Below are 26,960 nucleotides of genomic sequence, written 5' to 3'. Positions count from 1 at the left end.
GTCCTATGCAAGTAGACCTAAGGGGAGGGGAGCTTTGCAAGGATGTGCTGGGGTGGGGATCGTAGAGGAAATCCATGCCTGTGGCCACATTTCCACAGCTGTGAGTAGGGCCACTCTACCTGGAGCTGATCTTGCCCCAAGGACCAGAGTTAAAGGGGAACAGGCTAATCTGAGGGGAAATCCACACTGAAGCAGTAAAAGCCATCATTTTCTGTGAAACAGAGTCAAACTGAGTTTAACAACTTATCTCTGTTTCTATACATTTTCTCCCAGCATCACATTTTGTAACTGTTCTTGTTTGCCATGTGGCTCTGTATGAGGTACCAGCACCTCTGATGCGGGTGAGGAACATAGGTGAGGCTGAAGTACACACATTCTGGCCTGGAGTTGTTCTCTGAACATTAGGCCTTCCTAGGACTTCCTCAAAGCACCCCAGTTGACCAGGCAAAGGAAGGGTGACTTGTGGACTTCCACCACACTGCCCCCACATGCACACTACTGCCCGCTCTTTGTGCCAATTACTCTCACCGGAAGAGGAACTCCCTGTCCAATTGCCCTCCCCCAACCTTTCCTCTGATTACAAACAAAACAAACAAATGTTTCCACACTACTTCAAGGAACTGTGGCACACTGGAAAATACCCATATGAGCAAAGAATTCTATTTTTAGATTGCATGTGATTCGTGCCACCCATGTTGACTTCAGCTCTTGCACACTCAGTTCTTTTCTGAGGGGAACTATCATTTAAAGCTGTGCGTGTTAAGAATCAGGAAATCCTAAGCCACCCAATGGTCTGTGCCCACTGAGCTCAAGCAGGGCATCAGACACCATGTGATGCACCAGTACGCGTTGGTACATTGGGGAATTGGCCAAATCCCAATAAGCCTTAGGCACACTAGTCCATCTGGATTAGCTCATCGGTGTGGTTCAAATCACCAAATTTTTTATACCTCATGTCTTGCTATGTAAAATAGCAATCATAATGCCTTTTCATACCAATGCAGATATTACTTAGAAACATGGCAAGAAACAAATAAAGCACTTTAAAGTATTGCAAACAAAAAAGTTATACACATCCAATTTTATTAACATTCACTTATAAATTATCTGCCCTTGACATATATTGGAATCGTGTTTTTAAGGCAAATATAGTAATCCTCTACTGCAGGAGAGAAAGTCTTCTTGGTGATATGAGAAGTACTGGCGTGATAATTTCATAAATTATTCAAGTCTGTGGAAACACTCCAGTTCAGAGAAGGGTACCTGGATTTGGTTTCAGATTTCTCGATTTTCACATGCACGTTAGGCTATCTGGTTTTGATAGTGCATGTTTTCGTCTATTAAATGAGATAGCTTTCTCAATAATTATATCAGAAACAGCAGCAGTGAGTGACTAGAGGGCCTCTGCTGGCCTCAGGCATTTTCTAAAAACCGGAATTAGCTGTCAAATTTTGAGAATACAGAGCTTCCCACGGCCTCCCCCATCCCTGCATTTGGTGTGCACCTCACAATTTCATGCAATTTAGTGACTTGCCAAGCTCCTGCAGGCACCTGTGTTTGTGCTGAAGATGTCTGTCTCCTCTGCGGTGCACCATGTCGTGTATCACAGCATATTGGAATGGGTCTGTAGGTAGGAATAACTGATTTGTTATTCAGGATGGCTTTAACAGCCACTGGAGGGAACACACCATCTTATGGTAGTTGCTCTTCCACACAGCTTTGTTCTCTGCATGGGTGAGGGGTATCTCTGGGGTCCATCAACTATTACATCATGATGCCTGTGCAGTACTTACTTGCTTATGTCCAATCTATTGGGTCCCTGAAGAATAAGCATTTTTCTTCTTATTAGCTAATATTTACCCCTCCTTTTCTCTAATGATAGAGTACTGGGAAGCAGAAATCCCTATCTCCACCTTCTCTCACCAACTCCCCAGCCTCACCACTCATTCTCAGTCCTGGGGGCTGGGGGCTGGTGGCTGAGTGTGGGCCATACTGCCTTGCTGTTTGCAATAAAACAATTGTAAAATAAAGAGAGCAGCCAAAACAGGGAGTTAAGAGCTGAGAATATGGGAATAAGCACACAATTAGTTCTGACGAATGAAATATCTTCCTGATGTTATTAACAATCTACTAGAAATTGTGTCCTCTTTACCAACAGAAAAATATTGTGTGCAAGAAAATAAGCTCATTTCTAATTTAACTTTTTAAGGGGTAGAAAATATGATAAATTTTGCATACATATAGTTTATTTATTTATATTATAGCCCTCTATGATACAAGCATTTTCTCATCTAAAAGTGTTATTTGAACTCAGAAAACATACTTGCATTAAGCTCTTGAGCCTCAGAATGGGGCACACAGGGAACAAAACCCTTTTGAAATTAAAAATATTATTCAGCAGAAACTGATACTTTTGAACCAATATGGATTTTAAACAACTAAATATTTTTTCAAAATCTCCCTTAACATCAAAGTTCAAGATGATTGCATTTATTTTGATGTCACTATATAAATACAAGCATGTTAACTGATACCTAGGTCAAATATTCCAGTTGCATTAACAAACATACACATAACAAATATAAATTTATATCAAATGTCAAATTTCCCCATTATCTTCTCCTCTTCTCCATTAGGAATTTGATGTTCTGAAAAGTGCCTTTTTTGTTTGCTTCGATTTTTTGTTGTTGTTGTCTTTTTTTTTTTTTGCTTTATAATTTCTAAGCATTTAGCCAGAAAAGAAAGAGGCATTAAAAATACAACTCAGAAATATTTAAATTTTGATGAAATAAGAGTCTTGTTAGTTGCAGTCTCTTTTGAATACTTTCCTTAGGAGAAAATATGCTGTGAAACAGTGATCTGCCACTACACTGTGGTTGGGGACATTAGGTCATTTCTAGAAAGCAATTATATACACCTAATGGCTTATTCCCTACAAAATGAACTATTACGGTGTCAGAAAAGGCTAGATACTTTATCATCTGAAAGACAGGTTGCTCAGATGTGTACAGATGAATTTATTCTCTTGACCTCTAGTTCAGATGTCAGAAATATATTTTATTTTGTACTAAAATAGAGATAGGTTCCTATACTGGAACATGTTCAATATTTACCACCTTTCTCTTCTATTCTCTGTCCATAAAACTGCCTGATTAAAATATTTTAAAGTGTACTTTTTACCTGATACTGTTAATAGCATTGATGATCCTGGATTTTAAAGATGGCTGCTTTAGTCTACTTTGAGTTAGGGAAAGCCATTTTAAACAAACAAATATGTGTTATCATTTAAAGTTTTATAAAGAATTAAGAGTAACTGAATGACAGCTGGATTTCTCATGTATTTATTGACTGCCTGCTAGGTTCAAAGTTCTGTGCTGCATGCAGACATATCAAAATTTCTTATATCTTTGGATCATGAATGTCAGGGTCTTTCAGCTCCTTGTCAGAAAAAATACTGTCATGTCAGAGTGAGGAATCCTCAGTATGAGGTGGTGCTGGGGAGTACCAGTAGCTTCAGTTCAAAAATTCATTGCTCTGGGTCCCAACAGCTTTGTTCCAAGTCTACATTTGAACAGTGTGTGGAAGGCTTGGTTCAGGCTTCCTTTATATTTTACATAGATCTTGATTTGAGATTTTTAGGAACCAATAGCTTAAGCTGTGTTAGAACAATCCAAAAGCTTTAAAAATTGTCATAGCAAACCCTATCTGGACCTTAAACCTTGGTGTTGATAACTGAGAATTTAGAGGCTCTGGAGGCAGTATTTTGTTCCTGTGGGGGAGAGGCCGGGTCAACTTGCAGAGCATCTCCCTGAGTCTGGTATCAAGTGTCTTCACTCCCTGTCGCATCAGTTTCTTCCTAACACTTCCATTATCCATATTTTGCTGCTGTTCCAAATGTGTAGCCTCTAAGAATAACCCGAACACGCCAGGTTATTCTCTCCCTCGACAAATTCCGAGTGCATGATTTAACATAAAAACAATTTGAATAAGAGATTTTTGTCTTTCTACATTTTGAAAAGCCCTTACAGACACAGTTTTAAATATGTAATTGAAATGTGGCATTTTCTTGAGTATTCAATACATTTCTTGGATTTTTTTTTCCTAACTGCAGGAACAGCATAAATAAAAACGTTTAGGTCCTGAAGCAGTTCTTTAAGCACAGCAAACATGAGTCAAATAGCTTTCACTCCATGTTTATAAAAGGCAATGCCACCATCATAAGTTTCTCAATAATTCCTATCACCTTTAAGCATTTTCATGTATTAATCTCAATATATTTTAATAGCATACGTATGGTCTCAAAAAACCCTTTCCTGGGGCTTACTGTTGGCTTTTTATTCCCCCAGATCTTTTTAAAATCTTAGCCTATACATGACTTAGAACATGTTTTTAACAAGTTATATGAAAATCTCCTTTTGTGCTCCACATTGACAGAGCCTGTCTGAATCCCAGAGAAGGCAATCACATTCTGTTATGTTGTCAGCGTGAGAGGCAAAAGCTGCAAAGTACTAAGTTCCTAGAGCTGTAAATCCATTGTGCTTCATGTTATAAATAAAGAAATTGCCCTGTGACAGCCACAGTTTGGAAGCATTATCATTTCTCTTTTCAACTCTCACTTTTAATCTTTTCAGTTATTTTCCTTAGTAAAACTTAGCCACCAAAGTATGACTTCTTGTATCACGAACCTCTATGCCACAATTAAAAGAAAGAAATTCCAGCCAACCATGTCAGTGGCTGTAGTCAGCATTTAAGACAAAACTGACTCCTATCGATTTAGCAGAAGATAGTTCTCGCTGCCCCGTGTCTCCTTCCACCCTGCCGCTCCCTGCCCTCTCCAGCCTTTTGGGCAAGCCTTTTCTTCCTGATGCATTGCGAATGTGTGATATACGCTTTCTAGCAGATGCATTTGAGGTTAGGTCTTCGCAACCATGAAAACACAGTTATAAATTGTTCTCAGAGCTAACCCACTCAACATCTTGGCACTTGGTTGTTTTTGACTTTTCAACAATAGGCACTGTTCACTCCCCTCCATCTCAGTTCTTTATTCAGTGATCAGGCAGGACACTGATGAAAGGCTAGTCACGGCTTCCCCCCATGGTATCAGTGTGGTGGCATGTGATGATTCACATGGGGTGTGTTTGATCCGAGGAAGCCCAGTCTCTGCTTATTCTTCCTTTGTTCTGTCATCTGGGGGAAAAGAGAGAGTGTGTGTTCAGCGGATTTTCTCACTCTTACCCAGTGCTGGTGGGCCACAACCGTTTTGAGTTAATATTCCCCACCTACCTACTGTCCGGCATCATATAGAATATATTTATCCAAAAAGGGATTTTTTAGAAGTGAATTTCCATAAACAGAGAAAAAGAGCAAACCCCTCTCTGTGGTTAGGAAGCAGGAGCCATTTTAGAAAACAGATCTTGCCTGTCACATAGCTGTCACCATCACCACAGTCATTTTAATAGCTACCATGGTTACTGTTGATATTTTTACTAACAATTTTATACGATAAAGGGGTTGATTATAGCATTAAAATGGCAGATACTAACGAGGATTTGCCTTTCTCATGAGGTAATTACTATCATGCCAGAAAATGATTTTTTTTTTTAAATGGAAAGAGGTGGTTGTATTTTGGCATTTTCTCCTCCCCCTCCCTCCATAGAAGGAGAAGTGTTGCATGAGGCTCAGGGAGATGGGATAAGTAGAAGTCCCCGTTTGCTGGGATGTGGTTCTACAGTACAACGTGAGGTTTCTTTCTCGGAGTTTGCAATTCTCTGAGGATAATGACCTGGCTCCCTGGACCCTCTGTCTCCCCTCACCAGAGGTGGTGAATGACTTTATCCCACCCAGCACCGTCTCCCTGAATGCACCCACCTGTTCCTTGAGCTCCGCCAGCTGACCGGAGAGCTGTTTGACCAGACTCATGGTCGATTCCAACTTCTCCTGAAGGTTCCGAATTTCATTTTGCTCACTGTCGCCTTCATTGCTAACGAGGGACATGGCTCGCATACGAGGAAACCAATCCAAATTCTTCTCCTGAAAGCAAATAAATGTGTGGGAACAAGGGAATAAGTATGGAAGGGGAGAATGTCTATAGCTGTTTATTATTATTAACATTTAAACCAAAGTCTCTTAGCACTCAAATTGGAGAGAGAAAACCAGGCATAGGGAGGGGCTGAAGTAGGGCTTAGACACTGGTCTTCATGGGCTGGGGGAAGACCCCAAATATTGAAGCAAACTTTATACAGCCTCCCAGGGAGGTTCTGGCTGAGGCATTTAGAAAGCACCGTGAAGGCTGCAGGCATTCAGTGAATGATGATGAATGATGAGGTGGGGTCTGGAGGCTGGGGAAGCAGATCCAAGTGTGTGTGGGTAAAGCATAGGCATGCACTGTTTCTCTTTCCCCCTGGCACAGAAGAGAAGTGGGGGGACGGTATAGGAAGGTGGTAAAAGAAATGTTTCAGCCTCAGCCACCCACACTACTTTACCTCCCACTTCCTCTATAAAGGCTCCCCACCAGCTCTGCCTCCCTCGGAGCTCCACTTGAGGAAGAGGGAAGTGGGAGGGCATGGCCCGAGGTTACTCTGTCTGCTCCCTTTGGAAAGATTTTATTGCAATGGGTGAGAGTTAGACTTCCCCATAGGGCAATAGCTGGTTCCACTTCTGTTTTTGTAGGCAGCCTGGGTGTAGGTGTTGTGTGTGTGTGTGTGTTTTCCCTCCAATCGTGGTAGAGACTGACAGATGCTTTCCTCAAGACTCTGCTCGATTGTCTAACATCATAGAATCACTATGCATTACTTATATGACATTTTTCCATCCTCCCCAAAGCTCTGCAAGGTAAATCATGCGGTCCCCATTTTACAGATAAGGAAACAAGAGGCTCTAAGTTTCATTACTCTTGTCACAAGCTAGTAAATGGCAAAGCTGGGATTTGAAGCCTCTGCAGCATTGATAGGGTGTGCCAGTCTTGGTCTCTATCTACCCACCTATTTCTCTAAATCACCTTCTCCCAACATCCCTAGCAGTGAGCATCATGCTTGAAACTCTTTCCATTCCAGAAAAGTCCACTGAAATGGCTACAACAACCTCTGCCTGTGGGATCCCTAGAATGAGAGTCACTGGAGTGTTCTTCCCTAAGTGACAGTGGCAAGGCCCAATTCGTGTATCTCTAGACTGCAGGCTCAATCTTACCTGGCCCTTGGGTTGGCTTTTTGTTGTTGTTGCTAGTCAGAGAGTAACAAGTTCTTTATAGTTCCCTACCCCCAATGGCAGTGAAAAGGGCCGATAAAGAACTAAAGATAAAACACACTGAAGAGTTTTAAACTGCATTTAAACAGCTGTAGCTAATTAGCATTTCAAAGGCGAACAGTAACTTATTCTGAAGTGCAGAGTGACAGATTCATTCACTCAACCAGTCCTTCAGCATCTATTGTTAGGTATTTAGGGGTGAAAGTCAGATAAGACTGTGTGTCTGCTCTCAAGGAGCTTATGGCTCAGGACAGCCCTCCACAAAGAGTGGGCTGCACACTGTGTGTATCAAAATCCCCTAGTTGCTTGTTAAAACTGCAGATTCCCACCCCACCACCTCTTACCAAATCAGGACCTCAGGGAATGTGTGTGGTTCTAATATCATTAAAGTGTTAAGGACTCTGGTTTACAGAAACAGAGAAGACAGTGGCTGGGTAGGGAGATGGAGCAAAAGGGAAAGACCTGAAATAGGCATGTGGGGGAAGAGCAAAGGAAACCCAATAGGGGCCCATGAAATGCTTGCACGGTAGTGTGGCTGGGCCAGCTGCTCACACACAGCCCAGGTGGATGTGCAGATGAGGCAGAAAGCTGGACTGACACAGCATGCTGTGTCTCTCTGGGATGAGCATCAGAAAGATCAAGGTTTAAGGGAGCTGGGAATATCAGTAGAGTGGTTGATGTGATGCATGTTAATGTGTGAACTGGTAGGAAGGACGGAGGAGAACAGACCTGTGCTAAATGCTCTTTAAGCACTTATTCCTTTCAAAAATTCTGTGAACTTAGGTTCTGTTATCTATCCAGTATTTATATTATCTATTATCTGAATTTTACAAATGAAGAAAGTGAGATGCCATGGTTTAGATATGGTTTGTCTGTGTTCTCCAAACCTCCTGTTGAAATTTGATCCCCAGTGTTGGAAGTGGACTGAATGGGAGGTGTTTGGGTCACGGGGGCAGGGGCAGATCCCTCAGGAATTGGCTTGGTGCCATTCTCACAGTAGTAGGTGAGCTATCACTCTTTTGTTTTTTTGTTTGTTTGTTTTTAAGACTGAGTTTCACTCTTGTTGTCCAGGCTGGAGTGCAATGGCACGATCTCAGCTCACCACAACCTCCACCTCCCAGGTTCAAGCGATTCTCCTGCCTCAGCCTCCCAAGTAGCTGGGACTACAGGCGTGTGCCACCACGCCCAGCTAATTTTGTATTTGTAGTAGAGATGGGGTTTCTTCATGTTGGTCAGGCTAGTCTTGAACTCCCGACCTCAAGTGATCCGCCTGCCTCGGCTTCCCAAAGTTCTGGGATTACAGGCGTGAGCCACTGCATCCAGTGAGTTCTCACTCTTAGGAGCCTGGATGGGTTCTCTGGGGAATGGATTAGTTCCCATGAGAGTGCGATGTTATAAGCCAGGATGCTTGGTTTGGTGTCTTTTTGCACATGCCCACTTCCCCTTTGGCCCTTCTCTGACATGTTTTGATGCAGCACAAAAGCCCTCACCAGAAACCAAGCAGATGCTGGTGCCATGCTTCTTGTGTAGCCTTCAGAACCATGACCTAAATAACTTTCTTTTCTTTTTTTTTTTTTCTGTTCAATTTTTTTTTTTAATTTTTTTTGCACACAAAAACAATAAACATTTTCTAAAAATACATACAAACAAAAAGATGCGTATCAAACATATTAGGAAGGTTACACATGGGAAGTCGGGGAATAGAAATGGGGGGTGGGAGTTAAAATAAATGAGAGAGGGACTTTATATGGATCAGTGATAATAACTCAATCCTCTATTTGACAAAGAAGAGGGAGAAGGAAGAGGAAGAAAAAGAAAGTGGGATAAAGGATCAGAAAGGGAGGAAAATAGAAAAAATTAGAGTATGACTCCGGGGTAGACCTGTTTTGTTGTCACTGAGTTGGTTGGTTGGTTTGTCTGTTGTATTTTTCATGTTTTGCCAAGTTGGCCAGACTGGTCTCGAACTCCTAGCCCGAAGTGATCAACCCGCCTCGCCCCCCAGAGTGCCAGGACCACAGGCGTGAGCCACCACGTCCAGCCCCCACATTGCTTCTGGCCTCCCTGGTAGACCTCCCAGACGGAGCGGCCGGGCAGAGGCGCTCCTCACTTCTTCCCAGACACGGGGCGGCCGGGCAGAGGCGCTCCTCACTTCCCAGACGGGGCGGCCAGGCAGAGACGCTCCTCACTTCCCAGATGGTGGGTGGCCGGGCAGAGGCGCTCCTCACTTCCCAGACGGGGCGGCCGGGCAGAGGCGCTCCTCACTTCCCAGACGGGGCTGCCGGGCAGAGGCGCTCCTCACTTCCCAGACGGGGTGGCCGGGCAGAGGCGCTCCTCACTTCCCAGACGATGGGTGGCCGGGCAGAGGCGCTCCTCACTTCCCAGGCGGGGCGGCCAGGCAGAGGCGCCCCTCACCTCTTCCCAGACGGGGCGGCCGGGCAGAGGCGCTCCTCACTTCTTCCCGGACGGGGCGCCCGGGCAGAGGCGCTCCTCACTTCCCAGATGGGGCGGCCGGGCAGAGGCGCTCCTCACTTCTTCCCAGACGGGGCGGCGGGGCAGAGGCGCTCCTCACTTCCCAGACGATGGGTGGCCGGGCAGAGGCGCTCCTCACTTCCCAGGCGGGGCGGCCGGGCAGAGGCGCTCCTCACTTCCCAGACGATGGGTGGCCGGGCAGAGGCGCCCCTCACCTCTTCCCAGACGGGGCGGCCGGGCAGAGGCGCCCCTCACCTCTTCCCAGACGGGGCGGCCGGGCAGAGGTGCTCCTCACCTCTTCCCGGACGGGGCGGCCGGGCAGACGCGCTCCTCACTTCCCAGACGGGGCGGCCGGGCAGAGGCGCTCCTCACTTCTTCCCAGACGGGGCGGCCAGGCATAGGCGCTCCTCACTTCCCAGACGATGGGTGGCCGGGCAGAAGCGCTCCTCACTTCCCAGACGATGGGTGGCCGGGCAGAGGCGCTCCTCACCTCCCAGACGATGGGTGGCCGGGCAGAGGCGCTCCTCACTTCCCAGATGGGGAGGCCGGGCAGAGGGGCGGCCGGGCAGAGACGCTCCCCACCTCCCAGACGGGGCGGCGGCCAGGCAGGGGCTGCAATCCCAGCACCCTGGTAGGCCAAGGCGGGCGGCTGGGAGGCGGAGGCTGCCGCGAGCCCACACCACGCCACCGCACTCCAGCCCGGGCAACACCGAGCACCGGGTGAGCGAGACTCCATCTGCAGTCCCAGTACCTCGGGAGGCTGAGGCGGGCAGAGCACTCGGCATCAGGAGCTGGCGACCAGCGTGGCCAACATGGCGAACGCGCGCCTGCAGCCAAAGGAGAAAAAGCAGGCAGCGGTGGCGCGCGCTGGCAGTCCCAGGCAGTCCGCGGCGCGGGCAGCAGCGAGCCGAGTAGATTGCAGTCCGGGCCACAGAGGGAGGGAAGAAAGAAAAGAAAGAAAAGAAAGAAAGAAAGAAAAGAAAGAAAGAGAGAAAGAGAGAAAGAGAGAAAGAGAGAAAGAGAGAAAGAGAGAGAGAGAGAGAAAGAAAGAAGGAAGGAAGGAAGGAAGGAAGGAAGGAAGGAAGGAAGGAAGGAAGGAAGGAAAAAAAGCAACTTTCTTTTCTTTATAAATTACCCAGTCCCAGGTATTCCTTCATAGCAACACAAAATAGATTAAGAATATGAAGTTAGTAACTGGATTAGCTGGGATCCGAACTCAGATCTGTCTGCATCAAGGTCTGTTGGCAAGACAGGAGATTGTGGACAGAAAGTAGAATAATAAAATTTAAAATTCTGAAGGTAGAACAACTTCAGGAAATGAAAATTTTGGGGTGAGAGTGCCTTAAGTCTGGTAAAAGTAAATATCACTGAACTTGGGAAGTTAGTGTTTAATGGATACAGACTATTAGCTGGAGAAGATAAGAAATTTCTGGAGATAGATTAGTGATGGTTGCAGAACAATGTGAATGTGCTTCATGCCACAAAACTGTATACTTTAATGGTAAAATGGTAAATTTTGTGTTATATATATTTTACCATCATTTTAAAAAAAATCACAGAATTTGCAGAGGCTGATCTTTTAGATGAATTGTGCGCAAAACTCCTGAAGTCATCCTGCAGGTCAGTAGTTGGGGTAGATGAGGAGGCTGTGGGTGGCCAAGGGCCAAAATCTGTATGAATGAACAACAGTGACCAGGAGGTATTAAAGGATAGGATGGGAAGGATTAGAAAAGTGCATTTTTATGGGAGGTTTGAGGTGTGTTGATTTCTTGGTAATGAGGAGCCCCGAGTGCTGACCCTTTTCTAGGGCTCTTAATACAGACAGGTTGGGAAAATAGGCAGCTGCCACCAAGGGGCTAAAGGAGAAGGGGCTCACCATGGTTTGAATGCTTGTCCCCTCCAAAATTCAATTTAATTTTTAAATTTAATTGGCGTTGTAACAGTATTAAGATGTGGGACTTTTAAGAAGTGATTAGACCACGAAGCTTCCACCTCATGGGGCTGGGGATTGGTGCTGTAACAAAAGGGCAAGTTTGGTCCTCTCTTGCTCTCTCTCACCCTCTCACTTTCTATCCTGTGATGATGCAGCAAGAAGGCCCTCACCAGACATGGGCACCTTGAAAACAGACTTCTCAGCCTCCAGAACTGTGAGCCAATAAATTTCTGTTCATTATAAACCACCCAGTCTCACGTATTCTGTTATAGCAACACAAAATGGACTAAAACAGGACTCCTCTTGGGAGAGCCAAGAAAGCAGCGTTCTGGGAGAGATTTTTTCAATACATAACAGGACACGGATTCCAGAGGGGCTGCTGGGGCAGGGGGATTTGGGAGCATCACAGACTGGGCTTGGGGTAAGAAGGTACCAGGAATGTGAGGGATGGTGAAAACATCAACCTTCAAAAAGTTTCCAAAAGAAACAGATGCAAAACCTTGTTCTAACAGTAGACTGCAACTCTCACAGATAACGTGTGAGCGTTTGTAAAGTTGCCTTCAAAGAAACACTATTCCAAGCATCTCAGGGGCCAGGATCAGCCAAGTCCATGGCCTCTTGCTTTTGAGGAAACAATGGCAGCTCTCAGTGGACCATAGCTGGTGCCATTTGAGCCACAGAACTCCCTTTCCCTACACTCTCTTTTTTCATTTGTTTCTTTGTTCATCCATTCACTGAATAATCCTTGCGTGTGTTTACTATGTCTCTGTTAGGCACTGGGGAAACAATAGTAAGCAAAATCCAGCACAATTCTCGTGCTTATGGAACATACAGTTCATAGGTGGAGAGTAAGACTTCAAACAAAGGATGACAAAAGTAATGAGAAGCTGTACTTAAGTGCAAAAGCTACACAGTCCTGTCATCCTTTCTCTTCGTTCCTAAATATTATTCTGTCTTCCAACCCTCTTCTGGTTTTTCTAATCTTTCTTTCACTCCTTGTATCTGTCTGTGTTTTGGTTTGTTTGCTTCTCAGCCTTTTCTCTCCTACCTTTCTGCTTCTTGTTCCACTCCTCCCTTCCATTGTGTATCTGCTGGTCTTAATCTGAGACAAATATATAATGTACAACTAAAAATTATTTTAATATTGAACAACATTTTATGGTTCCTTTTCTTAATTTTTAAGAGACCTGAGTTGAATGCTTTACATTTCTCACTACAATGGACAAAAAAGAAAAACAACTTAAATTGATTGCTTTCTGTTCTCTTTTCTGAAGAAAGCAGTCTTTTAAAAATCAGTTCCACAACTGATTTTTCTTCAAAATTACTGCAGAAAGTACAGTAGTCCCCCTTATTTGAAGTGGACACATTTTAAAACCCCTAGTGGATGTCTGAAACTGTGGAGAGTACTGAACCCTAGATATACTACATTTTTTCCTATATATACATATCTATGATGAAGGATAATTTATAAATTAGGCACAGTAAGAGATTAACAATAATAATAAAATAGTACAATTAAAACAATATACTGTAATAAAAGTGGTTTCTGTTTCTCTCTCTCAAAATATCTTACCATTTTTGGACTGTAGTTGACTGTGGATAACTGAAAGCACAGAAAACAAAGCCATGGAGAAGGGGGATTACTGTACATTCTTTTCACGAAAATTAACTCCAATACAGCAGCATTCTTACATGGTGAATTTGCTTTTCCATTGAAAGTAGCTGCCAATTAAACAGTCAGAAGTTTCTCTCTCTGCTCTAATGGCTTCCACAGAAGGCTCAATCTGAGCAGGGGAAGAGGAAGGTAAACCCCAGACTTTAACCTAAGCCAGAACAACAGGACAGACACACAGAGAAGATACTAGTTAACAGGACACCACTTCCTCTCCATGTCAACTTGTAATATGTATGCCATCTAACACAGCCGTTTGATTTGGTTTGTTATTTCTTGGTTTACTCATGCATGCTATGTACATCTTGTGATCATGCATGTGATTATTAGATTCCCATGATGACTTTGGTCAAAATGAAATAATCTTATTTCACCAGGAATAAACATATTTGACCACAGGGTAGTATAGTCAGGGAACATGTGGATTAACTGTTAGATTCTGAGGATATAATGTACGGTCCTAGTAAGTGGGTGAGTGGAAATTCAGAGCTTCTCAAAGATTCTAAAATGCAAAACTCAAAGATGAACTGTCATGTCCCTGAGAAGTCCCTTTAGGGCTCACACACCATGTCAACCATACCCTTTTATCCCTAAATTCTAATAGTTATCTATTTCTCTGGGTGATTAAAAGACCATTAGATAGAAGTGTAGAAACCTTGTAATCATTCAAGAAAATGATTAGGTTGCAAGTGTCAAAAGTCAGCTGGGCTGGGCCAGGCACAGTGTCTCATGCCTATAATCCCAGCACTTCGGGAGGCCGAGGTGGGCAGATCAGTTGAGGTCAGGAGTTCTAGACCAGCCTGGCCATCATGGTGAAACCCTGTCTCTCCTAAAATTACAAAAATTAGCCAGGTGTGGTAGCAGGCACCTGTAATCCCAGCTACTCGAGAGGCTGAGGCAGGGGAATCGCTTGAACCCAGGAGGTAGAGGTTGCAGTGAGCTGAGATCATAACACAGCACTGAAGCCTTGGCTGTAAGAGTAAAGACTCTGTCTTAAAAAAAAAATCAGCTGTGCTATGTTTTCATATTTGGTTCTTAAATGTGATATCTGATCTGTGGGAAAAGGACAATGGGGATATAATGGAAAGAGTACCAATCTATGAGTCAGGACACCCCGGTTCTGGTTTTAGCTTAGCAAAAAACTAGCTATAAGATATAAGGAGGAAGAAAGCCTTATTCTCTGAGTCCCAGTTTCCTTATCTGTAAAATCAGAATGTCACCCTAGGTGGTGTCTGTGTCTCTTCCAGCTCGTCATTCTGTGAGCTATGATGTAAAGACAGCTTTAAAAACCAAATTGTTGAGAGAAGATTGAGCTCACCAAGTGAGCAAACAGAAACAGGGCATTTCGGCTAGAAGCAGCCTGAAAACCACACAGCCCACATCCAGTATACTGCAAATGCCCAGCATGAAACCTAGAAAGTTTAGGTTTCCTTGAGGTCTCAAGGCACAATAGCAGCAAATGTCCCTGCACCTGACTTCCACTTCTGGGCAAGTTCTTCCATATTACACAGTGGAATAGCTCTTATATAATCTATCCCTATTCTTACCTAATTGTCCACTGGCTCAAGAAAATATAAAGAATGTAATAATTTCTCTCCATATCAGAATGAGATTAAGAAATAATGTGATTGGCTTATGTTAGCCGAACATTGGAGAAATTGTCTTGGTCTTCTTAGCTCTATTAGGTACATATTAAAAGTTGACTGTGGGTAAGCTATAGAAAGCAAGAATTGTGGTTCTACATCATAGTAATGTATCCTACTTGTGGGCTGCCTACCAAATGTCAGGCACTTTTTAATCATGCTATGACCAATACCCACAATTCCGTAAGGTAGGGACTATTTCCATCCCATTTTGCAGAAGACAATACTGAGGCAAGAGGATTAGTTACTTGCCCAAGGTCATATAGGTGGTGTTGGTGGTTAAACCAGGCTTTGGCCTCCACCCTGTTTGATTGAAAAGCTTGTATTCTCTCACTGCACCAGACTACTCTGCATGTCTAATGGAGATATCTATGCTTAGCTTCTGAACTTGCTCAGGAAAACAAAGACTATAGTGAATCTCCAAACAGAAGCTACTATACCTTGGGCCCCCTTGATTTCTTCTTCTGGGGTATGCTAAAGATTGATTTATTAAAAATCAGAAATACAAACCCTCTAGGCATGGTATCATGGATGCACATGCAGGTACTGATAGAAATGCAGCAACAGTTGACATTCACTGTTATTTTGTAGAATGCTCTGAAATACTGCTAATAAAGAACAACCCATGAAATGTACTATGTATTGTAATGGAGTATCAGTAAACCATTTAATATGTACCTTCACCTCTGCACACAGACTTGATGGCTACGCTTAGAATGTGCTATCACAAGACCATTTCCTAAGGTTTTTCTTGGTTACCATCCTTTCCTGAGCTTTATGTTTATACTGCATTTTCCATTCTAAAATTCATTCACAAAGCCTTCTAGGCTGAGGAGCATTAAGCATTTCCCCCAAAGCCTCAGCATGACCTATTGCATTCCTCTCTTTGCACTTTTTGTCTGAAGACATCAGCAGAAATGGCTCTCAAAAGCCACACAAGTCATGCTGCTACTGCCTACTTACTGGAAGATCCCTCAGGGAAAGACAGCATTTCTTCTTTCCTAGAACTTTAGACTTAGAAAATAATCTGGAACAAGAATTAATCATTTGGTTATGGGGCGGGGTTATGGGGGTGTGTCTCATGTACCCCAGCACCTCTGCTCAGGGCATGATGTAAGGGCATGATGAGCTTCTCACCTTTACACCAACATGGTGGCCTTGAGGGCAGATTAGGCATTATCTCAAAAAATTAGGAGATACCCATGACATTGGCATTGGGATTCCTCATCCAGTTCCTAGTGAACACCCACCTATGTACAACAACTACTTCTCAAGGTGGGCAACAAAACAGCTGGTTCTCACAGAGGCTCAAATGCAGGACTTGGATTCATGAAGGAGGAAGAATGGGCTAGAAAACATAGTCTTGTTTGACAAGTGTCAGGGACTGCAGGTGACAGAGAGAGGATACAGCCGTGTTCTTTGAAATTAAAACACTAAGCCTAGGTGTGATGGTGCATGCCTATAATCCCAGAACTTTGGGAGCCAAGGTGGGAGGACTGCTTGAGCCCGGGAGTTTGAGACCATCTTGGTCAACATAGCAAGACCTCATCTCTACTAAAAATTAAAAAATTAACTGGGTGTGGTGGTGCACACCTATAGTCCATCTTGATCAACATAGCAAGACCTCATCGCTACTAAAAATTTAAAAATTAAGTGGGCGTGGTGGTGTACACCTATAGTCCATCTTGGTCAACAGAGCAAGACCTCATCTCTACTAAAAATTAAAAAATTAACTGTGTGTGGTGGCACACACCTATAGTCCAAGCTACTTGGGAGGCTGAGGTGGAAGGATCGTTCGAGCCTAGAAGGTAGAGACTGTAGTGAGCTATGATCATGCCACTGCACTCCAGTCTGGGCAACACACAGAGACCCTGTCTCTAAAACAACAACAACAACAACAAAAACTATTCTTGGACTGACAAATAAATGAAAACCTTGACAACTCATTCTAAAAAGAGGGTTAGTGTTAGGGAAGAAGAGTAAGAGTGAATTTTGCTCCATTAGAAAAACATGTGACAGGACTTGAAGATTCATTTTCAAGCTTGTATTAACCAGATCCTTCTTTCTGTGTCTCCCTGTCTATTCTGTCTGGATCTCCCTGGATCTTCCTTGTGAAGTGTTAGTTTCCTGTAAATGTGGTAGAGTATCAAATTTGTGTGGATTGAGAAATTTGAAATGTGTTAGTTACACAAAGCACAACAGGATTGAAAGATTTTGTAAAGCAACAAATCCCTTCAGAGTATTATCATCATACCTTGAAATATTGCTCAAATCTGAATGCTCAAATATCAGATTTATATTATATACTCACATATTATAAATTTGTGAATTTTTACAAAATTATAAAGCAATATGACAAACAGAAAGCACCCCTGGTTAGCTGAGGCCATATGCAGAGTGGCTGAAGCCCACGCCTTAGAGACATGCATGGCACCCAGCAAAGGCTGGTGTCACTGCCGTGTTCCTGCCTGGCCCCTTTTTCATGGCACCACTTTCAGTCTGCTGGCGGGAAGGGGCTCCTGGCCTAGGAGCCTTCCAGGGACAAGCCTATTTAATCTAGTCATTGCTCCCAATGGCAGAGGGAAAAAGAGTCTCCATGAAAGTGCCCATGAAGGAGGAGAGTTCTGGGATGAAAATGACTTCACGGGACTCCTAATCTCAGCAGGGCCCAGGTATACAATAAAAAAGCTATAGCTGGAAGGTACTGAGAGATGGGCTGATTCTATAACCCCTGGCTTTATAGGCAGCACAGCCATGGTTGGAGGGGGTGTGACCCATGCCCAGCACAGGGCTTGCAGGAGGACAGGACTGTCCACTACCATGTTACGGATGGTCCTGCGGGCTCTAAGCTTCTGTAGGTGTGAGCCTGAAGGCCCCTATCCCTACTGGCTTCCTGACTTTAGGGAGGCAGAGGGAAGCAGGTAAGTGAGGACCCCCTCTGCCAGAAAAAGGATCAAAACAGTTCAACCAACATTTCAAAAAATGCTATGAGGTGTCAGGAAGAACACTGGGCTCTGGAGTTTCAAAGACTCATGGGTCAGAATTTCCATCCTTAGATTGTTTCCAGACCAGTGGGGGAGTTGCTCTGGGTAAAGACAGATGGCAGTAAAAACTTCTGCAGTGGGCATCCTGGGGGCGGGAGGCACTGTATGTACTAGCCCTCACCTGCAAATCATCCTCTGGGGTGGGCTGCATGCCAGATGGTGGCTCTTAATTGTTTGGGGGCATTGAGAGAACTGTGATCTTCAAGACCTACCTCTCCCAGGTAGCCTGAAATAGCACCAAGTCTGAAAGCAGGGCTCTGGGCAGTGACTTGGGAAAGCAGGTGTGGATACCAAGTGTGATGAGGACCCTTGAGCTTAGCTTTGTTCCAGTGGTGGCAAGTGGTGGGTCTCACCCCCCAGACAACAGCCTGGACTATGAATAGAGACCACAGCCCCAGAGAACCCACCTTACTTCTCTGGCCCATTCCTCCTCCTTCCTCCTTCCCAACTCTCCCTCTTAGAAACTTTCTGACCCCCATGAGCAGGAAGGCAGAGGCTGCACAAAGAAGTGCAATTACTTGTATCTTCTCTTTTAGTCCCAGACTTCTCATCCTCAATCCAGCCAACCATAAGCCTTAGCTGTCTACAGAATGCATCAGCTACATCTGCTCATGGTGGGGTCCTGCCCATTCCCAGCCAACAGGGCACCGAGGGATAGAGCCACAGAGAGAAGAGGGAGTGGCCCAGGCCTGAGGAGATCTAAGAAGGCTCAGATCCAATGGCAGCTTAGACGGCTGGCAAGCTACAGTCCTCTTATCAATAACTTTAGCAGCATTGATAGGGCAGTAACCGGGAACATGGAGAAGCAGGACTCTAGGATGAGTGGCACCTCTGATGAGTGATTTGCTGGGAGGCTCTGGGGACAGGCACTGGTCCCAATGTTGAGCCAACATGAGGGTGAGAAACACTCAGAGAGGGGAGGTGGAGTCCAGCTCCCAGAGTTGCTTTGAGCCATCGGCCAGCTGATTCCTAGATGCTGTAGTGGCATCAGACTCAGGGACTGAGGCCCAATCTGTCAAAGGTCTCTGGGAATCTGGAGATGCATTTGATGATGCAATGATGGGGAAGCTGGTCTGAGCAAGGGGCCTGCCCAGCATTCTCCCGGGTCCCTATTGCTGTTTTTCCTACAGAAGTGTCAAGCGGGAAACATTCTGCCCATAAAGGAAAAATAATTAGGTAAAGCTTTGGCATCAGAAGAGACAAATTAGCTGGGAGTGGCGGCACACACATGTAGTCCCAGCTACTCAGGAGACTGAGGTAGGAGGAGGACTGCTTGAGCTCTGGGAGGTCAATGCTGCTCTGAGCTGTGATTGTGCCACTATACTCCAGCCTGGGTGACAGGGTGAGACCCTGTCTCAAAAAAGGAAGAGACTGTTGGGGACACCAGCAACCCAAGGTCCTACCAATGAACTTCCTCAGGGCCAGTCATGTCCCTTCCTGCTTGTGTTTTTCTTTTCCTGTCAATTCTGAATTTCACTGAATCTCCTTGGGACTTTAAGCCTTTCTTAATCTTATTATTTACTAATTTTCATATTTTGATCTAAGTTATCATCTCCTGTCCTCCTTTGAAAAGAACATAAATGTTTATTTTCTTCTGTAAATATCTGAAGTAGAAACATTTGCAAATCTCGCTGAGATAGAAAAAAACTAGAGATTTCTTCATGGTGAGATTAGGGGAAAACATTTGCAATAGGGTATTGAATACTCAAGGGGGCATTCATCCGATGTGTGGCTGCCCAGAATCTGAAGCTCCTTCCTGTATCTGAGGAAATCATTACTGTGGGGTCCTGATGGAAGGCTGGGTCCAGTCTTCTGCGACAGAAGCTGAAAAGGCTGATAGTATGTCTGCCCTCCCTGTGGCGGCTAGAGCTCAGTCATGTGACCAAAGGGTGGCCCATCAGATGCTCTTGCCTGAGATTTTCATATGGAACAAGGGATGCCAAGAAGCAAAATAGTACAGAATTCTTTCCATTCACGGTGGTTGGAGAGGTGGCTTCTGGCCATGGTGATGCCCTCTGTGCTGGAGCCAGCTTCCAGCACTCAGCAACGGCACTCTTCCTCTAACCAGGCTGTCCCCAGGTGGGACCTCTGGCCAGCTCTTGGATTTTCTCTTGGAATCTGCTCATACTGAGTCTGGTTTCTGCTTTCTTCTGAATGTTGTAATCCTTTCCACAAATTTCTTCTCTCTCTAAGATAACCAGAGTCAGTTGCTGTTGTTTGCAATATAGAACCACTGCAGGAGTCCATGTGGGCACTGATGGTGGCTTCAGAAGGGGTGGCCAGAGTGGGACACAGGGAAGTGCTACCATAGTAATGTCTGCCAAGGGGGCTTTGAAGTCAAAAACTGAGTGCTTGAAAATGCACACTTGACAGACAACAGTTTTCCCCTGGAGGATAAGAACGCATTCACAGAGCTCAAAATAGTTGGTTAGCATGATTAATGTGAACAGACAGACTGGATAATTCAGCCCCTAAAGTGGATTATTGGCCAAAATCCCACAGCTGTTCTCTCAGAGAAGAGAACTGGGTTGCACCATTTGTGAGGACCAATGGTGCACATCTCTTTCCACCTCTGCATCCAGTGACACTGTGTTGACAGCTTGAAATCAACCCTGGTGGGAGTATTTACACCATGGACATAGGCAGATGCTATAATCGAGGCTTACTGGACACTACTCAAATTGGTTGTTAAACACCAACTAGCACACCACTAAACTATGTCCCTTACTACTGGAGATGGAGGAGACCATAAAGGATAGGTTAAATTAAATGGCTGACCCAAAGTTACACATCAGAAGATCATAGCAGAACCAGGACAATGAAGGTCTCCTAACACAACAAGGACACTCCTGACCTTAAAAGCCTCTTTACCTTTGACATGTTACCACTGGAATTTTTAGTTTACTGGGCTCATGGTTCAGTCATTGTCTTTCTGAGTCTTTTAGTTATTTTGTATTTACAAGTGTATTTTGGTGATCAAAGTCCTCAATCATGATAATGAAAAGCCTGTTACATCAAGATCATCTTGCTCTTTAAAATCCAAAAAAGACAACAACAAAACAAAACAAAAAGGCTGTTTATCTTTCAAATACTACTCAGAAAATGCTGAATAGCCAGTGATGGCACCAGACTCAAGGTGGCCTACAGAAAGAGTAGATCTGAGTTTTTTAGGTAGACTCTTACAGAGGGGTCTGCCCAAATTTTCCATGACGGTCTGGGTATCTCTCCTCTGCTCATCTTTTAAGAGCAACCTGAAGACAGGATTTGGGATTTTCCAGTTATGCTGAGGTTCAAATAATACAACCATTTTGTGCTTTAGTCATAAACAATAATAATTTGGCTCCATAATTGTTTCAGTTAATCCACAACTCAATAAATTTCTTCCTAAAATGTAAATCAAAATAGCTTTTCTGTCAGTCTTGCCTAATACTTTGACAGGATGTCACTGAAATTCCTCAAATATGATCATTATATTTATTTTCACTGTAGATGACTTATTAGAGGGAGAATTGGGAGTAAGTATTCATATGCAGAACTCAAGGAAAACTATACACACACACACACCTCTATATACAATGACTATACAGAAAATACTATACCTGAGAACCTAAAGAAAAACCATCCCCAGAAATTGTTTAGCACCATAACCAAATGCAACAACAAAAATGCAAAAATAGAATTAAAAACTGTTTTGGGCCAGGTGCAGTGGCTCACGCATGTAATCCTAGCACTTTGGGAGGCCGAGGTGGGTGAATCACCTGAGGTCAGGAGTTCAAGACCAGCCTGGCCAACATGGTGAAACCCCGTTTCTACTAAAAATACAAAAATTAGCCAGGCATGGTGGCATGTGTCTGTAATCCCAGCTACTCAGGAGACTGAGGCAAGAGAATCTCTTGAACCCGGGAGGTGGAGGTTGCAGTGAGCCGAGATTGCACCACTGCACTCCAGCCTGAGCAACAGAGCCAGACTCCCTCTCAAAAAAAAAATAAATAAATAAAAATAAATAGTAAAATCTGTTTTGGTAAATGAATCTGTTACTTTTTGATAGTATATTTTTAGGTTTGTCTCACACAAATAAATGGGTAAATCTGCTAAAAGTCTACTTCTCCTTTTGAAAAAAAAAATATTTAACAAGTGATGATGAAATCTTAAAATTACAGAGTAGCTCAAGGAAGGGTCCACCACGTGGTCGTTGTCACAGAGCATTACCTGCTGTCATCTGATTGTACTGTGTTTGTAGCCGGCCAGCTCACCAGGTAATGTTCTTTCACTAGTCCCTGACACTGCCATTTTATTTAGTTGTTCTTTAAACTGTGAAGTCTCTCTTTAAGTCTTTTCCATTGTCTTCAAAATTCTACCCAGCAAGAGGAAGACAGTTGGTGGTTCTCTTTTTTGTTTGTTTCTGAGATGGAGTTTTGCTCTTGTTGCCCAGGCTGGAGTGCAATGGTGGGGTCTCGGCTCACTGCAACCTCTGCCTCCCGGGTTCAAGTGATTCTCCTGCCTCAGCCTCCCAAGTAGCTGGGATGACAGGCACACGCCACCCAACACGCCCAGCTAATTTTTGTATTTTTAGTAGAGACAGGGTTTCTCCATATTGGTCTCGAACTCCTGACCTCAGATGATCTGCCTGCTTTGGCCTCCCAAAGTGCTGGGATTACAGGTGTGAGCCACTGCACCTAGCAAGGTGGTGGTTCTCAAAGTCTGTCTTCCCTAGGTCACCTGGGAAATGGTTAGGAATACAAATTCTTAGGCCTTACTCCAGATCTACAGAATCAGAAACTCTGGGGTTGAAGGCCCAGTAATTGGTGTTTTAATGAGACCTCCAGGTGGTTGTGATGCATGCTAAAGTTTGAGAATGACCACTGTAGATAACTTAAGGTCTAACCAATGATTTCCTAACATCACTACTCATTGGATGAACTATACAAAAAATTCTTAACCATACTTATTGTACATGTTGATTTGGTAATCATACAATTTATTGGCTAAATAGGTACACAGTGGAGCATAAAAGGAGTGCTACTAATAATTATGTAGAGACAAGGACATTAGGTGAAAGACTGCTCCAGTCAAAACTATGGTTCCTCTGGGTTCCATTAAAACCTAGACTATCATTTATGGGATCTGGACCAACTAAGTAAGAGAATGAAATAATTCTGTGACAGTATTTGGGCAGCTTCTCTAGATTAGAAAGTCCCATTTACATGTGTAAAATTGTGAGAGCCTGACTTTGAGGTATTATCTACTGGGAAGTCATAGCATTCTGGTCACTCAAAAAATGCCTATAACAATGGGTTTTAACATATTTCTTTTGTGAGAGTGGTCCATACTGGCCACTCCCGTTTCATTATTACCCATTCTCTCCTTTAAGTCTTATAAAATAGACAGATGCTAATACTCCCTTGAAATTCCTCTTTGATTCCAAATACCTTTTTCTAGAAAATCCCTATTTTTTCCCCTCAGTCTTTCATCCTTGGTCTCTCTACTGGTCTCTGAGCTTTCCAAAAATCCACTGCCAACAGGCTGGGGCACACTCAGGTTAAAGATCTTGAATGGCTTTTGGGGGTCAGCACAACACAGAGGCCTAACAAAAGATTCAAAGTTGGATGAAGGTGATGTGCCAGGTTGCACTAAAGAGACCTTGCACTCAGACCAAACTTTCTCATTAGCATCAGAGACCTAAACATTCTTCACGAGATTTTTCAAACAGGGCATCATGTGACATGAGGGATGGTGAATTTAAAAATCTGAATTGAGTACAGATCAATATGTTATTCTAGGAGGTAGGGCAAACAGGGTGTGATGTCAAAATGGCATTCAACTCTAAGTTAGATTATAGCTTCGCAGAATATAGCAGTGACAACTGTCTTGCTGACTCTGGGAACTGGACCCAGCACAGGGTGGTGCACAGCTGGAAAGGCATTTCACTGTCATCACCAATGAATTGACAGCTGGCTAGATGGGTCCCAGACCACGTGGTCCTGCACACACCTTCACCTCCACCTCCACCTTTACCTGGCAGCCGTAGGTCTTCACCTACTCTGCCAAGCAGATGTTACATGGTGAGAAGAAATGAAGTAATGCCAAGTAGGGTGAGCATAAGAAACTTAAAATGATGAAGCCCAGCCAGGGAATTCCCAGGAGACAAGTGAGACCGAAAGAATATAGTATGCTCTAATTCCAGAGGATGCTGGCTCTTTTCAAATAATGGCTCTGTCTGATCATAATTATAAGATGCATAGACACAAAAGGCACAAGGTGTTGGTGAACAGGAATTACAGCCATGAGCCATAGATCAGTTTTACACAAATGGAGTGTGGAAACAACTGTCGATCATGCAGTAGGTGCTGCATTTCTAGTTTTTGTGCAATTTCATGAATAAATTCCCCATGTTTTAAACGGAGGCTATTTAGGTTATATGCATTTTATACATTTTTCTCATTAACTGATTGTAGGGTGGGGTCTTGCTACGTTGCCCAGGCTGGTCTCCAACTCCTGGCCTCAAGTGATCCTCTTGCTTTGGCTTCCCAAAGTGCTAGGATTACAGGTGTGAGCTACTGTGCCCAGCCCATTTTATGCATTTTTTCTATTTTTGAAACATTTCACTGATTATTTGTTTTTATGGGATATCGATCTGATAGAAAAAGACTTTAAAATACTGAAATAGATATTGAAGCAATTCCTACATGTAAAACTTGTTTCTAATACATGATGAAGCCAGTCTGATGAAATAACATAATGTTTTATGATTGGCCAATCATACCACTTGGTATTTCCCGAGTGACAGAGTGTCTTTGTTATTCGTGAGCTGCCAGAGCACACCTGGGTTTATGCTGATGAGGTGACTCTTGGTGGGCCCCTACATAGTGTTGGGAGGTTATGGCATGGGGTGAGGGGGTTGGTTACCTGAGAGACCAAGCACACATGATTGCAGGGTTGGGATTTCAAGTCAGCCCAACCTCTGGAAAGGGAAGGAGGGATGCTGGAGATTGAGTTCATTCACATGGCCAATGATTCAATCAATCAGGCCTATGTAATGAAGCCCTAAAAAAACCTCTGGACACTGCGGCTTGGTTGAATTTCGTTGGTGGACACACTAACGTGTAGGGAGGGTGATCTGCCCTGGCGCCATGTGGAGAGGCCATAGAAACTCCATGTTCCCTCTCAGACCTCACCCCTTGTGTCACTTCATTTGGCAGATTCTCTTGATTTGTATGCTTTATATAATAATAAAACTGTCCTCATTAGTGTTTTTCTGACTTCTGTGTGCTGTTATAGCAAATTATTGACCAAAGAGGGTTGTGGGAACCCCAAAATTTATATCCAGCCTGTCATAAATGCTGTAGCCTGGGCACTCCTAAAGTGTGGCTGGCATCAGACATAGTGCAGTACTGTTGGAGATCATGCTTTCTAACTTGTGAGGTCTGCACTAACCCTGAATGGGCAGTGCCAAATTTGAGTTGCAGTGCACCCAGTTGGGGTTGAAACTGAATAGCTGGTGTCGGACCAGGCACCCACCCTACACACCACCTCTGGTTGTGGCCCATGTGGCCATCAGCTGCTGCCCATGGCCAGAGGGGAAGGGTGATCTTGGTGGCAAAGGTGAGGAAGCTGCAGGGCGGCTAGCTCAGGTTGCTGGGTTTACATTTGCTGACTGTTGCTGCTCGGAGACCTATAAATAGTGGACATTTGGTTGAACTATTACAAAGAGAACTACAGAAGCTAGTATACACCCAGAAACCTGCAGCTATATACATATTTAGGATATGATCATGCAAGGCAGAAAAGATTTATCTGGGGTCTATGGATAAAGAATAAAGTCGTTCTTGTTTTCCCTTGAGCCTTGAGCACGAAAAGCGTGTGCTGTTGGACTGTGATCTTACATACATTCTCTCTTTATTTCTTACCCATTCTGCCTGAAGAGTTGGCAACAATTTGAAATCCATCATCCCAGCTGTGTTTTGTGGATTAAACTATTTATTCTCATATGTTCTACCCATTTCCTTGTCAGGAGTGAATTCTGTGTATTACAAATAATTGATGACGTTGGGCACATCTCAGAATAAAAAAAAGGCACTGATATGTTTTTAATATTTTAATAATTTAATATTTTCCTGGCATAAATTCTTAACTCCTTTCCTAGCCCAGTCTCTGTCCTCCTCCCCTCCCCCATCTGTGGCCACCACCTGCCACCCTCCCTAACTCTGGCCACATGAGCTGTCCTGCTGGCTTTCTGCCATGTCCAATCTGTTCCCACCAGGGGTTGGCTCCTGCTGATTCCTAGACCTCTCCATGGTTCGCTCACTTACTCCATAGAGGGCTCTGCTCCAATATTCCTCCTCAGTGAGGCTGCCATTGACAACCCTACCCAGCACACCTTCATCCCTCTCTGCTCCTTCAACTTACTTTGCTTTCCATCATTAGCTGACATTGCCTACATCATAGAATCATTTGTCTCCAATAATAGAATGCAAGTTCTAGGAGGGCAGGGCTTTACTTCCCTTGTTTCTAGAGCCTAGAACAGTGTCAGGCGCATAGTAGGTTTTCACTAAATGTTAGCCGAATAAGTGAAGACATACAGAGGTCAAAATGGAAGAAAGTGCCCCGCCACTGCTACTTCATTTTTTCCAAGGTCTGGAGGTGAGAAATTTTCAGGTACAAGGTAAAGTGACCTGTCCCATGCTGGAAAGGTCTGTGCACCATATTAATGCTAACTAGGATGAAACCAGTCTTGGTATATCGTCCAAATGAGAGGATGCTCAGATATACAGGGAACCAAGAAAGCAAGCTATGATTTGAAAGTCAGGGGTTTTGGAGGCAGGGCAATCTCAGTCTGAATCCCAGCCTCACCTCTCATTATGCATGTGATCAGATTAGTATTAAAGTTTCTTCTTCTGAAAATAGGGATAAGAATGCCTACCTTTTAGGATTTCTGTAAGGGTTTCATAAAATGATGT

At 44.0% G+C, this 26,960-nt stretch overlaps 1 protein-coding gene across 4 annotated transcripts in view; it reads right to left on the bottom strand.

Annotated features, from left to right (window-relative positions):
* Positions 1–1,066: 1,066 nt before the first annotated feature.
* ITPR2 (inositol 1,4,5-trisphosphate receptor type 2) overlaps positions 1,067–26,960 on the bottom strand; it is a 501,416-nt gene continuing 475,522 nt past the window's right edge. For 3 of the 4 annotated variants that reach the window (XM_030804417.1, XM_030804419.1, XM_030804418.1), the window contains 2 exons: positions 5,869–6,030; positions 1,067–5,187 (listed from right to left, as the gene is read on the bottom strand). In XM_030804417.1, the coding sequence (XP_030660277.1) occupies positions 5,101–5,187; positions 5,869–6,030 (249 nt within the window). In that variant the 3' untranslated portion in view covers positions 1,067–5,100. The remainder of the gene's footprint in view (positions 5,188–5,868; positions 6,031–26,960) is intronic. The other variant, XM_003265625.4, reaches the window with a different exon arrangement.

This window comes from Nomascus leucogenys, chromosome 23 (assembly GCF_006542625.1).
Source record: "Nomascus leucogenys isolate Asia chromosome 23, Asia_NLE_v1, whole genome shotgun sequence".
NCBI classification, from domain to species: domain Eukaryota; kingdom Metazoa; phylum Chordata; class Mammalia; order Primates; family Hylobatidae; genus Nomascus; species Nomascus leucogenys.
The sequence above is the reverse complement of the archived record's forward strand: the minus strand, read 5'-3'. Positions and strand labels throughout refer to the sequence as shown.